The following is a 15,539-nucleotide window of genomic DNA, read 5'->3' as shown; positions in this document are numbered from 1 at the left end:
ATGCAAAATATCAGCTATTACAACTAATTCATCCGTGGAAAATTTGAACTACTATACATTTCACCTCAATTGACGAAAAAAGACTGAAGGGCAATGAATTCACAGTAATGTGAATATGTGGAGACGCACCGAGGGTGTATCGAGAGCGACGCCTTGTGTGGATTGACTCTGAGGGAGTTACGAGGTCGACAACTTTTAACTTTAAAATCGAATTTCATGGAAGCCGCTTCGGATATTTCAATAAAATTTATGTATACGGTCAGTAGATGGTAATAAACTTCACATTATATAAATGTTTCTTTAAGATGTATTGCTCGATTACAAATATTGAAAAACGAGAGGTATTTTTTTAGGATTTGACTTTTTTACTAACCTCTGCAGTGAAACCTCCCAAAAGAAGGCCTTGTATTTTTGTATTAATTAGCTTGTGGCTACATATATTTGCCACATATATTTTTGTTAGGATATGTTATCACTTTTGTATATAGCTTTGATATTTTTTCCCAATTCAACATTGTAATGTATAATTCAATTCAATTATTTCTATTGTAAATATTTCCTATTGTTATTATGTAAATATCCTTTGAAATGTATCTTCTCAAAACCTTTTGTATCTGTACCTTTCTATTATTCTCTCTACAAATTACTTTATTACTTGTATACAATGTAGAAATCTTCCCGAAGTGAGTTAGTTTTAATATGAAATATTCTCAATTTTTACCCACTACACAGTACCTCAAATTAATGAGGAAAAATTGTTGCTGTTGTCACACCCCCGCCGGGAATCGAACCCGGGCTCTTTGGCTTTACGCGCCAATGCTCTGACCACTAAGCTACGAGAGATGACAACAGCAACAACGACAAACCGTACTTATTAGGTCACAGATCCGTCGAATTAATGTAATTATATACTGAATATAAATATACATACAATGTAGAAATATTCCCGAAGTGAATTAGTTTTAATATGAAATATTCTCAATTTTTACCCACCACACACTATCTCAAATTAATGAGGAAAAATCGTTGCTGTTGTCACACCCCCGCCGGGAATCGAACCCGGGCTCCCACTGTTTTGTAATGTTTTCTTACATATGGAAAATACCGTTCCCATTGTATTAATTTACTAGTGTCCTGTGGTTTGTTTTCCTCTTTGGTATTGTAACTGCCGTTGTATCTGTTTTCTGTTCACTTATTCTCGTACTCAAAGAGAGAGGATCTTTTCCTGCCTAATATCCTTCACCAAGACGAGACGTACCGGAGTATTGTATGTGTGATTTCATTTTCTCTTGAGTAATTAGTTAGGTATTGTGTGTATTGTGTTTAAGGTTTAAGGGCTTTGTATAAAATTTTGTGCGTTGAGTAAATTTATTCCAATTATTAATTTATTTTTGTATGAGAACTTCAAGCTTTCATTATAATTAAGGTGAGTGGAGAAACCCTTGGCTGAATTTTCCCGGCTAATTCTTTTGGTTCTTTGCATTGGCAAAGTGGCGCCCAAGCCTTTACTATTGAGCTATTGTGTTGTATTCATTTTTTATATGTAACAAATAAACTAATAGTACTTAGAAATTTATTTCGTTAAAGTATACTGTTTTTCCCCTTTTTCCCATTCTGTTCATTTCAGAAGGTGTTTCTTCACGATATGGGAATTACCTCACGAGGAGGGAGCATTGGTTATATTAGATGACATCGTAGGATGACGTGATACAGTTTATGTTCAATCGTGACCTGTGTGGCGCAGTTTTCATGCGACAGTTACTTAGAAAATTACGGCGTTTCTTTATATGTAGTCTAGTCCAAATTGAGGTTTATTTTATTGGAAGAAGAGAATTTCATTCAAAATTTGGTAAGTAACCTTTTTCTATTACTATAATACTTAATTATTACTTAAACAATAATTTACTAATCTAATACTTTAACTTAAACTATTTTGCACTATATTTCATTTAAGTAACTTCTCCTAAGCTCTCTTTTAAACTTTAACAAATTTTATTCTTTTAGGTCATTTCTGAGTTCATTGTATCTTTTTATACCTTTGAAAAATACAGAGTTTTGCGTTCTTTTTACATTCACTTTAGCTAACATAAAATTATTTTTATTTCTAGTGTTATGGTTGTGTGTTTCATCAAACTGTACTAGTATATTATTAAAATAACACGACATTAAATTTAACTTAATCCTACGTATAAATACTAGTGACAGGTGCTTTATATGTTTCTCCACACTTAACCATTCTAGTTTTTTTAACATTCTATTTACACTCTCATACCTATTACATTTAAGGATCATTCTCATCTCTCTGTTCTGCAATTTTTGTAAAGTTTGCATGACATTTTTGTTACTGAAATATAAAACTGTTCCTACAAAATAAAAATGTGGCAGTATAATACAATTGTACACCAGCAATATTGCCCATTGTGGCGGGTATTTGCTGCATCTTCGCAGAACACCCAGTTTTTTTGCTAACATAATCAACATGTTTCTTAAATTTTAAATTATCGTCCACTATTATCCCTAAATATTTAGTTGTATCTGTTTGCCGTATTTCCACGAGCAGTATTTTCTCAGAATGTTTTTAGATGAATGACCAAAATGAATAAAACTCCAGTGTAAAACAAACTATGTACACACTTTATTTATAACACTTAAGCATATGCAAAACATGAAAACAATATAAAAACGGAAGACGGAATGACAAAATTAGCGACAAAAAATAGAACTGGTTAAGCTGAACGACAAAACGTAACATACTGAACTAAACTACTACAAATGGAATAAAATAAAACCTATAATAATACCACCACCAGTACCTGCGAGAGCAAAAGCTATAGAAAAGTATAGGAAAAGACCCAAAAATACATAGATATCATTACAATGTAGTGCAATTAAATAAGGGTAGCTGACCGACGAAGCCTTCGTAGAATTTACCTATTGGGACCAAATGTTTTGAGAGGCCCCAACAGGGTGATATTTGTAATAATGAACATTTATACACTATAGCAGCCAATGCAGTAACTTATATAAATATGAAAAATTACACCATGCTTAATATTGCATACTTATCCCTAATCCTAATAACTACAACTGAAATTACACTGTAACAGTATCTACTATTTCAATGTTCTCATTTGACACTTTTATTTCAATTTTGTTCTTAAGTTCATTCTTATTTGGAACTATTAACATCATCTTCGTTTTCCCAGTATTTATTTTTAATTTGTTTGTGGAGAGCCAATCATTAATAATCTCTATTTCACTGTTTATTACTTCTTGCACTTGCATTATACTGTTACATTTGAGTAATATAATATTGTGTCATCTGCAAACATATGGATTTTGCATAAATTAGTGGTTTCCACAATGTCATTGCTGAACAATATGAATAGCAATGGTCCAATTATGCCACCTTGAGCTACGCCATAATCAATGCTTTTATTAGTTAAATAAAATCGCCACACTTAACATTTTGCTGCCTGCCTGTTACATAATTTTCCAACCCTTTCAAAACCATGCCTTTTCTGTTGTATTTTGCCAATTTTTTTAATAATATCTTCCTGTCAATCGTTTCGAAAGCTCTCTTTAAGTCTAAGTGGATAATAATTGTGTTGTGTTTATTATCACATTGTTTTTGCCACTCATGCAATACATACTGAAACGCAGTTTCACAGCTGTACCCTCTTCTAAAACCGGATTGATAATTGGAAAGATTATTAGCTTCTTCTATATATTCTATGAGTTGATTATATACCATTTTCTCTAAAATTTTTGTCATTGCTGTTAACATATTTACAGGTCTAAATTCTTCAACGCTTCTAGTTTTGCTTACTTTTCATATTGGTACTATTGTAGATATTTTCATATTCTTTGGAACAACTCCTGTCTCTAAGGAGCGGTTTATTATGTGCAGTAGCATGGTTCCTATTTCACCAAACACAGTTTTAATTATCTCACTTGTTATACTATTTGGGCTGCTTTTGTTTGTTAGGGAGAATACTACTTCTCTTAGTTCTTCTATTTGTAATAAATTACAGTTTGTGAGTTCATGAGAAACATCAGCTAGGGACTTTATGTTGTATGTGGAGTCATAGCTACCTGTACCAATAGTAATATTATTCATAATTGCCTTGATACTATCAATATAATATTCGTTAATGCTCTCTGGTATTTCTTTCTTATTTGTAATAGTTTTTCCCTTTATCAATATTTCAAAATACGTTTCCTGGTTGGCGTCTTTAATGATTACTTTTAGTGTTTTCCACATCAGTTTTGTATATTTTTGGCAGTCTTATTATAGTAGTCTATTTTTTCTTTCCTAATTGTTGATAATGCTCCCAGTCTTTTTCATCTTTGCTGTATTTAAATCTCTTAAATTGCACTTCCCTATCATTAATTGCTTTTAATACCTACTTATTCATCTATGACTAAATGATTAAAAAACTCGCCATAACACGCTTCACGTCACCAAGATGCGTCCCATTTTGGACAAAGTGCAACGTTTGTGATACATCTTGGTAGGGAATTGTCAAATGAGGAATTAAACATGAGTTTAAACCCCCTTGGTATTGATCGCTGCCGATCGAAACAATATATTGTCGGGTATGCAAGTAGAAATTGGTGAATTAACATTTGTGTTTAATTCTACTTACGTATAAGAAGCTTTTTATCTTTCATAATTTGTTTATTTAAATTTACTAATTTCTATTTTGACGGATTTTCTTAGGTTAAGTCTGCAGTATGAAATAGAGTATCGCACGCGGTGCAACAGCAACGGTCAATATACTGTATGTAAAATGTGCCTACTTACGAGGGTGGATTGATAAGTTTCCGGCCTGACCAAGAAAAACAAGGTTTTTAAAAATTTTTTTTTTTATTTCTCAACATAATCTCCTCCAAGGCTGATACATTTCTCATAGCGGTGTTCCAGTCTATTAATGCCATCTCTATAGACTGATTCGTCAAGCTCCTCAAAATAACCATTTACAGCTTCGATTACTTCTTCATTGTCCGCAAATCTCTTACCGCCAAGCCATTTTTTGAGATTAGGGAACAGAAAATAGTCACTCGGGGCTAGGTCTGGAGAGTAAGGAGGGTGCGGCATCAATTCAAACTTTAGATCGTTGATTTTAGCCGTCGCAACGATTGACGTGTGCGCTGGTGCGTTATCGTGATGAAACAAGATTTTTTTCTTCGCCAGATGAGGTCGTTTAATTTTCACCTCGTGGCTCAAACGTTGCAATAAGTCTGCGTAGTATTGACCAGTGATAGTATTACCCTTTGCAAGGTAATCAATGTATATAATACCTCTTGCATCCCAAAAAACAGTAGCCATAACCTTGTTCGCCGAAAAAATTGTTTTTGCCTTCTTTGGAGTTGGTTCCCCTGGTCCAATCCACTGTTTAGACTGTTCTTTGGTTTCAGGAGTGTAGTGGTGGACCCACGTTTCGTCAACGGTTACGAATCGACGCAAAAATTCGCTTGGATTACGCTTATACAATGACAAATTTGCGGTAGAAATGTTTTTTCGAATCAATTTTTGGTCGACTGTTAGCAAACGCGGCACCCATCTTGCACAGAGCTTTTCCATATGCAAATGTTGGTGCAAAATATGTTGCACACGTTCATATGACATCTTACAGGTCTCAGCTATCTCACGCACTTTCAATCTGCGGTCTCCCAGCACTATTTGATGAATTTTTTCGATCATATCTGGAGTTGTGACCTCAACGGGGCGTCCTGAGCGAGGCCCATCAGAGGTGCTCACACGACCCTTTTTAAACTCGGAAACCCACTGCTTAACGGTTGAATATGACGGGGAGGATGTCCCCAGTGTTGAGTCCATCTCTTTTTTAATTTCCTTCGGCGTTAACCCCTTCAAATAAAAGTATTTGATGACAGCACGATTTTCCTGCTTTTCCATTTTTACGAAAACCACAGAGGCGTCTTGTTCAGCGTGCTGTCAAACCTACACTAGCAAGGAGATCGGGCTGAAACTATAGCTACAAGCTATCCAAGGATGGTACTATAGAATGTCACCTCAAGGTAGGCCTAGTGGCGTCATCTCTTGGTTAGGCCGGAAACTTATCAATCCACCCTCGTATAATCGACAGCGGTATCCACCCATCCGTTGCTTGCTTTTGTACTCATGATAATGACTGCCTGCTGTTGGAATAATTGTTCAGATTTTTCCAATAAATTAGTACTTTACGTTTGGGTATAAATTACATACCTATAATAATATAAAATACAGAAAATGCATCCTATCTTTTTCCATGTTTTATTTAAATTATTTGTATAATTGACATATTTGGGATTGCTTATTTCTTAGGTATAATTGATGGATGATGATCTTCAGTAGACTCTGAAAACAGGACGTACTAATTATTACATATGTGTAATCGATGTGCGTATGTATATATTTACTGCTACCCCTATCAAATGAAGTTTGTCAATGATATAAAAAATAATGGCAAAAAATTTTCATCATAGGTGTCTTTCTCGATTTTCTTATCCGTCGATTTTTGTAAAACCTGTCAGCATTCGCCATAGCATTCGGATAATTCAGCAACTCATGACTTGACAATGAAGTAAGACTATGCCGTATATTGTCTTTCCGTAACATTATTTCTTCTGTTTACGGTAGTTCGTAATTTTATTATTTTTAGCTTTCGACTTCTTTCAAATGTTATTCGTATTTTCTGGTAGGAAATCTTAAAGAAAACATTGTGTTTCGGCGAAGCTGAACATTATTGACAAACGATATAACAGAATTTGCAGCAGAAAAATTGAAGATTCACTACGGGAGTTTTTAATAATTCTTACTCAAATCAAAATATCATCTTCGAATTGTTCTCATATAAACCAAAGTAAACACAAACACTGTTATTTTAAATAGTACGAGAAGTTAATGTTCCTTATCCAACATGCTCCGTGCTTTATCGCATGTATAAAGTACGTTTAAATTTCAGTTTGGCAAGTAGATGTACTCAGAAAAGAGCTTTTTATTATTATTCTATTGCTGTAACGGATCTACAGATGTAAATAATCTACTGACACCACTTGAAACTAACAACAGACGAGGGGTAGTGAAGTTCAAAGTGACCTACACAAATAGTACCAATTCTATTTTGGAATAAACATTTCTATTTCTCTATTACAATACTTCCTTTATCTACATAATTAGTTTCTTACGATATTAGTTATTTTAATTAATTTCATATATTGTATAATTCTTTTTCTGGGTTAGTTTTTCTTTATCATGTCTGACTAGACAGGCATCGCTACTTATTCATATCCTTAATTAATCTTTGCGTTTTCCGAAAACTAAAATATCCTACATCCATAGGTAACTATTTATTATTAACATATTAGGAGCAAGTTCTAATGTATATCTTTAACTAGCCCATTATGTCACAAAAAGTATCCTACAATCTTATCTCACTTCTTTCTTATTGACTTCCGTAACGCCTTACGTTTTCCTATTCCTTTCAATACTTTCTCATTACTAACCTTTTCTATGCACGGTATTATCACATCATCCGTCTGTAATATCACACATATCTATTGCACGCCGTTTTGCTATTCACTAATCACCATTTAAATACAGAAAAAATATATTATAGTATCATGAGAACTGAATCAATGAAATTTTTGTAAGTACATAATTTTAATTCAGAATAATTTTTTTGTACAAAATTTTTATTTTGGAATTATTTTTCATCATCATAAGGTTGTCAGTCCTAAGACGGATTGGACATGCACCTCTATTCATTCCTATCCTGAGCTAATCTTCTCGTTTCCCTAAAACTAGAACAACCCACGTCCTTAACTATTTGCGAATAGTAATTTAACCTAGGTCTATCTCTACCGCTCCTAACTTCCGTTTCTACCTCTAATATGTCTCTGAGTAGATCTTCATGCCTGAGGAGGTGTCCTACTAACCTACTATCTCGCCTATTTCTTATTGACTTCCATAGAGTCCTCCGTTCTCCTATTCTTTCTAATACCTCTTCATTTTTAACTTTCTCTATCCACGGTATCCTCACCATTCGCCTATAAAACCACATTTCGAACGCTTCTAACCTTTTCTTTTCCGCAGCGCCCACCACTTAGTATTTCGTCTGTCCTTTTACCTAGCCTATCACGCGTTACGTTACATTCTGGTTTCTCTAAGTCAAGACGATTCCCACCTTCTCTCTTTTTCAGAATTTTCAGTTTAAGATTGGTGTTCATAACTACTACGCTATGGTCACTATCTATATTTTCTCCTCGATACTCCTACAATCCTTCACTTGATTTATAAATCTTTGCCTAACAAGTATATAATCTTACTGATATCTCCCTAAATCACCTGGCTTCTTCCTCGTATAGCGCCTCCTAACGTGATGGTTGAATAAAGTATTCGCGACGGTTAATTTATGTTTAACGCAAAATTCTGTCTGTCTAACTGCCCTATCATTTCTATTTCCTAATCCAAAAGAACCTGCTATTGCATCCTCTTTACCTTCACCTATTACTGCGTTGAAGTTGCTTACAACTATTAGATTTTGCTGCTCTTTCACTAAACCTAATACGTCTTCTATATTTGCATAAACCGCTTCCACGTCATTATCATTTTAAGATGATGTAGGCATGTAGACTTGCACTAATACTGTTTGTACCTGGTTCGAGTTTAATTTAACCATAACTATCCTATCGCTTTTTTGTAAATGACTTTCTGCACTCTGCCCTGCTTTCCTACGCATTACAGTTTTCCCCCCGAATTACCTTCCACCAATCCTATGTGAATTATTCTAAAGTCTCCACTCCAAAAGTCTCCAGCTTCGGGCAAACAGACTTCACTAATGCCTACTATATCTAATTCTAATCTATCGATCTGTATTTTTAAATTTTATAATTTCCCTGCTTGCCTCATTGTCCTAACATTCCACGCTCCGACTCGTGAAATATTTCACCTTCCCCTATTGCACTTATTGATGACATGTTCCCGTCCGGACATCCGAATTGGGGACTAATTTACGCCCGAAGTGGTTTACCCCAGAGGACGCCATCATATTGTGCATCAGAGTGCCATACCGATCCTCGTGATTTCTGCCACCCTGAGTACTGAAAATATTTCTGCCCCCTTTTAGGGACTTTTCTTAGTCTGGTTTCTCTTTAAGAACCCCCTCCCCCCATTATGGTTGTATAATTGTATGGTCCAGCTCCATAAATCATCGAAACTCTGAAGCCGATCCACCCACTCTAGTTCGTACAAGAGTTTTCGTCAAGGTTCATTTTCTTTTTGGACTCAGCAGATCCGTCGCGTAGTTGGCGCAGGCGCTTCATGGATTTTTCCGAAATGACTGGGTAGCGGGCAGTTTCCCTTTTCAGAGATGGGGCATCTCAAGTAGGTTAACGTCCTTGAGCCGAAGATGCATTTTTCGGGGGCGCAAGCGAGTCCTTGTTGTTGTAGTTTCTCGAACACATGACGTAGGTGTTTGATGTACGAGAGAAGACAATAGTGTCTTCCAAATATACGATGCAGAATTTTTTGAGGTATTCTGCTAGAGCTTCCTGATACACTGCACGTTGAAAAGTGACGGGAGCTCCTTTTAACCTGAATAGCATAACTCGGAAATGAAACTTCCCTCCATCAGGTACGGTGAAGGCAGTCAGAGGGCGTGACTCCGGATGTATAGGAATTTTTCAATATCTCGACTTCAGATGGTTGAAAAAATGGTAGACGTCCCTTAGGATTTTAGGGTCTTTGGAATGACAGGAAGGAGTGATACTTCGTCCTGGATAAGGTTGTTGTTGTTGTAAAGCTGCGAGAATAAATTAATGTAAATAGTAATAAGATAGATCCATAACACGCTTCAGGTTAAGTCGATCATCTAACTGATAAAAACTATGGCATAAGTAGAACAAATGCTACATACCTTACAAGATCCTATTTTAGCTTTTAGGTACGATTTTCTTTTTGCGCTTTTTGCTTAACCCATAGACATAAAAAATTTTGGCGTGTTTCGTTTCAGAACTTAAAACTTAAGAATTGAAAATTCAAATGTTGATATTTTGAGAAACAGTTAATGATTCACTTTGTGGACTTTACTTTGACTCTCAAGGGATAAGAAAATAACGTTTTTGATTTTTCGCGAATAATAGTCGTAGTAGTCGAAGGAAAAACGTGTCGTATGTTGCTAATGACTTTTCGATAGCGTAACTTATCAAAAATAAGTATGAGAAAAAGAACTGGTTCAGCTGAATTAGCAGTTTATTCGCGAAGTAATTCTTTACTGTCGTTCTTTTGATGTGGTCTGATCTAGCAAAAAAATGCGCTTATGATCGTGATGTGCTTTCACGTAAGCATGCATGCGAGTTGATTATTAATAGCAAAACCACCCGATTTTGATACAGCTACTTGAATGTTTCATAAAATTGTGTTCACTCATCAAATCAAATAAAAAATGGTGTCTGAAGGTTGGTGTCTTACATCATTGCATTATAAATGCTCTGTTTTACTATTTGATTCAAGCAGATGATTATTACATTAACAGTCTCATCTATTTTGCTATAATAATGGGAAATTATAAATCATCATCAAATTACAAGCGGTAGGTATATCCTCATCTACTGGTATTTGTTTTTAATTGTGATATTTCACATGTTTCATAATTCCAAAGAAATAATACAGTTACCATAGTAATGTTATGCCACTACGCCTTAGTTTGAACTGTCTCAAGTGCTTAATTGGTTTACTTACTTATGTGTTACATTGGTACGACGTTGCTTCGAGTACCTAAGCATTTCAATTACTATTTCACTCAAATGAAGCAATATACAAGGAAAGCAAAAAGATGCATCATTAACATCATACTCCCACATCTACTCTATTTTAGTATACTGCATATTAATATTATTAATCTTTTGTAATTTTTGATGCAACTAATTCTTTCATTTTAATTTTTCCTTGTCCAGGAGTGTTGCGAATAATAAAATCAGCAACTAAATAAAATATATAAAATAAACCGGCGTACTTATGCCTTAAAATTTCTAAATGAAAACCTTGATAATATTAGTGCATAATAATTAGTTTTATTGTATATTAAATACTACTTTAATATCATCAGTACAGTTATTTACCATGTGTCTATTAGATTAGATTTTAATTATTGACTATAATTTTATAGGGAAGGCAATAGTCTTACTTATTCTGTGGTTCTAGTGCGAACGCTTATAAAAGCACCTGCTACTTTATCAAGGTATTTTACAATGCATTGGTTCGATCCTTCATTTTTATTCTGTTATCAAAATCCAAATACATCAGCATTTCATTTTGACATTTTCGGTTGTCAGTAAAAGCTCATTTACGTATTAAAAATTAAAAGGAATACTCACCCCTAATTACTACAAAAAACTACTTTCTACTTTAGTTAACGTATGTATAAAATATTACATATAAATCGTAACGATAATAATTTAAGTGTTTCTAAACAATTTGAATGATGTTCTTCCACTCCATTATAGTCGGCATCAGAATTTATTGCTGTCAAGAGTAAAATACTGAATTGGAACTTATTACAAACTTTTAATTAAATTACATCGCCGCCGGCATTACGATCGCCTAGTCATAACCAAAGGGCCACAATTCTAAAATTGGAGTTTAATTAAGTAGTACATAAGCAAACTGCTATTCTTGTTGGTTCATTTAATATTGATAGAGTGGCTAAACTAAATCCGATGTTATAAATTATATTAAAACAATGAACAACATGGTTCCCTTCACCGTGAAAAAAATTTGTTAAACTTGTATTTTATTAACAACATGCTTGTAGTTAATTATTTGTAGTGAATTTTAATTGCAATTGGTTGTCGAATTAACATTAAGTTAAGTGAAATTCTTCTGGTAGGTAAAATTGGAAGTGTGAATTTAACAAAATCTATTCGAGAAGATTACTAAAACTTGTTGTCCAGTGTGAAAAGGTCACCACTGCAATGGAGAATATGGTACAAAAATTTAGTTGCTTTAATTTATTGTTGTCACCTCAGCTGTTTTTATGCAGTTACTACGCCAATATAAAGGTAACGAATGAGATATTAATATTTTCATTTCGTAGTTTTCTCCATCTCCAATGTAATGCCAACGGCTACACGGATCAATAATAAGTCTTTGATCTTCTCGGCGAGTACCTATGCATTGACCAACATAGATCGATCGGTAACTCCACAATACAAATATATTCTAAACAGAAGGATCACTCATGATCTGCCGTAAATCGTAGGCATTTTTGCAGGCGGTCATAAATCATACTTTCAGTTGTGAATATTTATTCTGTATCTATACACTTTGGCTGGCAACATGTCATAACAATTAAGTTTACTTTTAACTTTTATACTCAGTCGCATTTTGGTTTGTTTTCCTTAAAAATTCAAAAGAATGCGATTGCTCGCTAGCTCTCGTTAAAAAGCTGCCACTAGGTGTGCGTAAAAGTGCTGACGAACCGTTAATTTGGAAGTACAAAAAATATTATTAAAAGTGCCTGGAGTACGGTGTAATATTTATGAAGAAGAGGTTGCGATTTGGAAGTCAGTAAGAAGTAGAAAAAGAGAGATATAACATTAGAGGCTAATTAGAGACATATAAGAAGTAGACACAGGTGTAAAGAGAGACGGATGAACAATTAGATTAGATCACTGTTCGCAAATCCTTACCTATTGCTGTGGGATGTTCTATGATAGGAGGTGCGGGTCTAACTAATATTAGAAATGACAACCTTCTGACGATAAAACAGATAAACAGGCTTTTTTAAGTTTCTTTAATTTTAATATTGAGATTGGTATTATGTCAGTATTTCACGGAAAACTATTAATGCATGAAAATTAATTTTCTTGTATGATTTGCGACAAATAAACTAATAAATCCCGTTTTTAACCCAATTGAAATAACCACTCGTGTACCGAAATCGATAATGGTTGTAGTTACAAAGCGAGTTATCAAACGGAATTGAAATTAAATTGCCTTCCGTTTCCCGAGGGTTACGGATGTCAATACCAATGTAACTAAACCACCCAGTCCAGTATAACAAAAGCTATGCGCTATGATTGTGCTGAATAATGAACTTTACATTATTATGCCGGCCGTCACGTTAAATGTATCTACACTCTACAGGATAAAATGGAATCGTGGAATGACTTAATTAAAAATTAAAAAAAAAATAACTAACATTGCCTAAAAATTTAAATTATATGTATTAAAATAGAATGATTATAGGGTTTCACTATTAACGTCTATTGGTAAAGGACACACTTTTTTTAAACACCTTTTGTATGTTCCACTATTTGTTTTCACTGTAACAACACGAATCACGTTGTCTTGTCCAGGATGAACAGCGATAACCCGACCCATTTTCCAATGCATTGTCAGTTGGTTATCCTCCTTTATAGTGAGAAGGGTTTCAATTTTTATTTGTTCGGTACTTCCTTTATGTTATTTGCTTCGTAGGAACAATTCGTTGAAATATTCCTTGTGCCACCTAGTCCAAAAATGCTGCTTAACCTTTTGTATATGTTGCCACAGTGATGCCTTGTTTGTTGGCGTGTCTCTAAAATTCCCTTGTGGGATGCCCATAAAAGGATCTCCAATTAGAAAATGTGCAGGAGTAAGAACGGAAAAATCATTTGGATGAAAGGAAAGCGGGGTTAGAGGACGGGAGTTTAATATTGCCTCAATTTCAATTATGAAGCTATTAAATTGTTCATAAGTAAATATCTAGAGTCTGCAACAATCCGATATAAATGATATTTAAGTTGTTTTAAATGTTTAATTGTTTTACTCCAGCCTCCCATAAGCCTCCGAAATGAGGTGATCGCAGTGGTACAAAATGCCAACCTACACCTTTGTTAGATAAATCATGTATACTGAATGCTGTTATTGTTCGTATCTAATAATAGTAACGCCTAAGTTTTTAAAATATTAGTTTTTGACCCGACGAAATTAGTTGCACTATCTGAATAAAGATTTTTAGCTTTCCCGCGTCTACCGAAAAAGCGATTGATTGCAGCTAGACATGATTCGGTAATAAGGTCTGTGACAAGTTCTAAATGCACAGCCTTCGTCGAAAAACATACAAAGACAACAACATATGATTTTAATTCAGTAGTATTTAAGTTCATGATCTGTTCAGATTTCCTAGAAAAAATATGTAAGACTATGTAACTGTTGTCTGGTCCTTTTTTGAAAAATACATATTTAGAAGGTCTGGGATTATACCTGCTAACTTTCTCTTTGGGTTTTATGGTTTATGTACAGGCAGATCGAAAACTGAAAACAAGTAGTAATAAAAAAAAGTTAAAGGAGGAGACAGGCAGTTTTTCGAAGACAATTTCAGAAAAGAAGTACATTAGTACATTTGTTTCTTTCATGACTAGTAGGCGCTCTCGTATCGGTTTTGCTATTTAAAGGAAATAATTTTCGGAAATCTGCATATAAACAGGGTTATGTGTAGGTTAAGGTTTTACGTATTATGTTTTTGTATAGTGTTGTGTTTTTGTAAATATAAAGTTTTAACGCAGCAAGGGTATTTAATTTGACCATACAAGTCCATTGGTTCATCCTGAGCTAACACATGATCTATCATATTATTTAATTGTTTTAGTGAACGAATGGCGAAAAATGGTAATGATTTTGTTCCGTAAGTGGCCGTATTTAACATAAAAATTTTGATTGATTTTGTGTGCTTGTCCATAACTAGGAATTTTTGGTAGACCGCATCATTTAAATCTACTAAAACCTGGCGAAACATTTTTTGCCTTCCCTTTTTTCTCATCATTTCTGTCATTCCCTCTTCATTGTTCGCCATCAATACGATATCATCTGCGTGAGATACTGTCCATGCTTTCTTCTTTCCCAATGACTACTCCTCCCGTTTGAATTTTCCTCATTGTATTTTCTAGATCCACAAAAGTTAGGTTGAAATGAGTTATACTTAAGGGACATCCTTGTTTCACCCCGTTAATCGTGCTATTTTTTTCGGAAATTTCTTCATTGATTCTCTCATTAAATGATGTTGCTTCATATATTTTTTCTATTCTTTTCCTTTACTTCATATTTACTCCTTTTTCTTCCATTATACGCCTTATTTTATTTATGTTTATCCTGTCACAAGCTCCCATCATATCAGCAAAGAATTGGAAAATTTCTCCTTTTTCTTTTTTATTTTTTCTTCTAGCTCTCTGTTATTAGTTTCTTCTGTTCAATTACTTCCTTTATAACGACATTCAGATCAATTTGTATCATTAGGTGATCCGATGCTATCCCTTATTTAACTTCCATTCTTTTAATTTGCTACTCCAGCATATACGAGGGTGGATTGATAAGTTTCCGGCCTAACCAAGAGATGACGCCACTAGGCCTACCTTGAGGTGACATTCTATAGTACCATCCTTGGATAGCTTGTAGCTATAGTTTCAGCCCGATCTCCTTGCTAGTGTAGGTTTGACAGCACGCTGAACAAGACGCCTCTGTGGTTTTCGTAAAAATGGAAAAGCAGGAAAATCGT

The 15,539-nt window shown here is 34.4% G+C and overlaps 1 protein-coding gene and 1 long non-coding RNA gene across 3 annotated transcripts in view; both read left to right on the top strand.

Annotated features, from left to right (window-relative positions):
• Positions 1–1,731: 1,731 nt before the first annotated feature.
• LOC108740371 (tachykinin-like peptides receptor 99D) overlaps positions 1,732–15,539 on the top strand; it is a 239,604-nt gene continuing 225,796 nt past the window's right edge. For both annotated transcript variants that reach the window (XM_025976461.1, XM_018474664.1), the window contains exon 1: positions 1,732–1,849. In XM_025976461.1, coding sequence (XP_025832246.1) covers positions 1,750–1,849 — 100 coding nt within the window. In that variant the 5' untranslated portion in view covers positions 1,732–1,749. The remainder of the gene's footprint in view (positions 1,850–15,539) is intronic.
• The window catches only part of LOC112905003, a 20,001-nt gene continuing 15,957 nt past the window's right edge, over positions 11,496–15,539 (top strand). Inside the window, exon 1 of the long non-coding RNA XR_003231495.1 lies at positions 11,496–12,063. This is a non-coding gene — a long non-coding RNA (uncharacterized LOC112905003). The remainder of the gene's footprint in view (positions 12,064–15,539) is intronic.

This window comes from Agrilus planipennis, unplaced genomic scaffold (assembly GCF_000699045.2).
Source record: "Agrilus planipennis isolate EAB-ADULT unplaced genomic scaffold, Apla_2.0 scaffold75, whole genome shotgun sequence".
In the NCBI taxonomy this organism is placed as follows: Eukaryota; Metazoa; Arthropoda; class Insecta; order Coleoptera; family Buprestidae; genus Agrilus; species Agrilus planipennis.
This window is presented reverse-complemented; position numbering and strand designations above follow the sequence as displayed.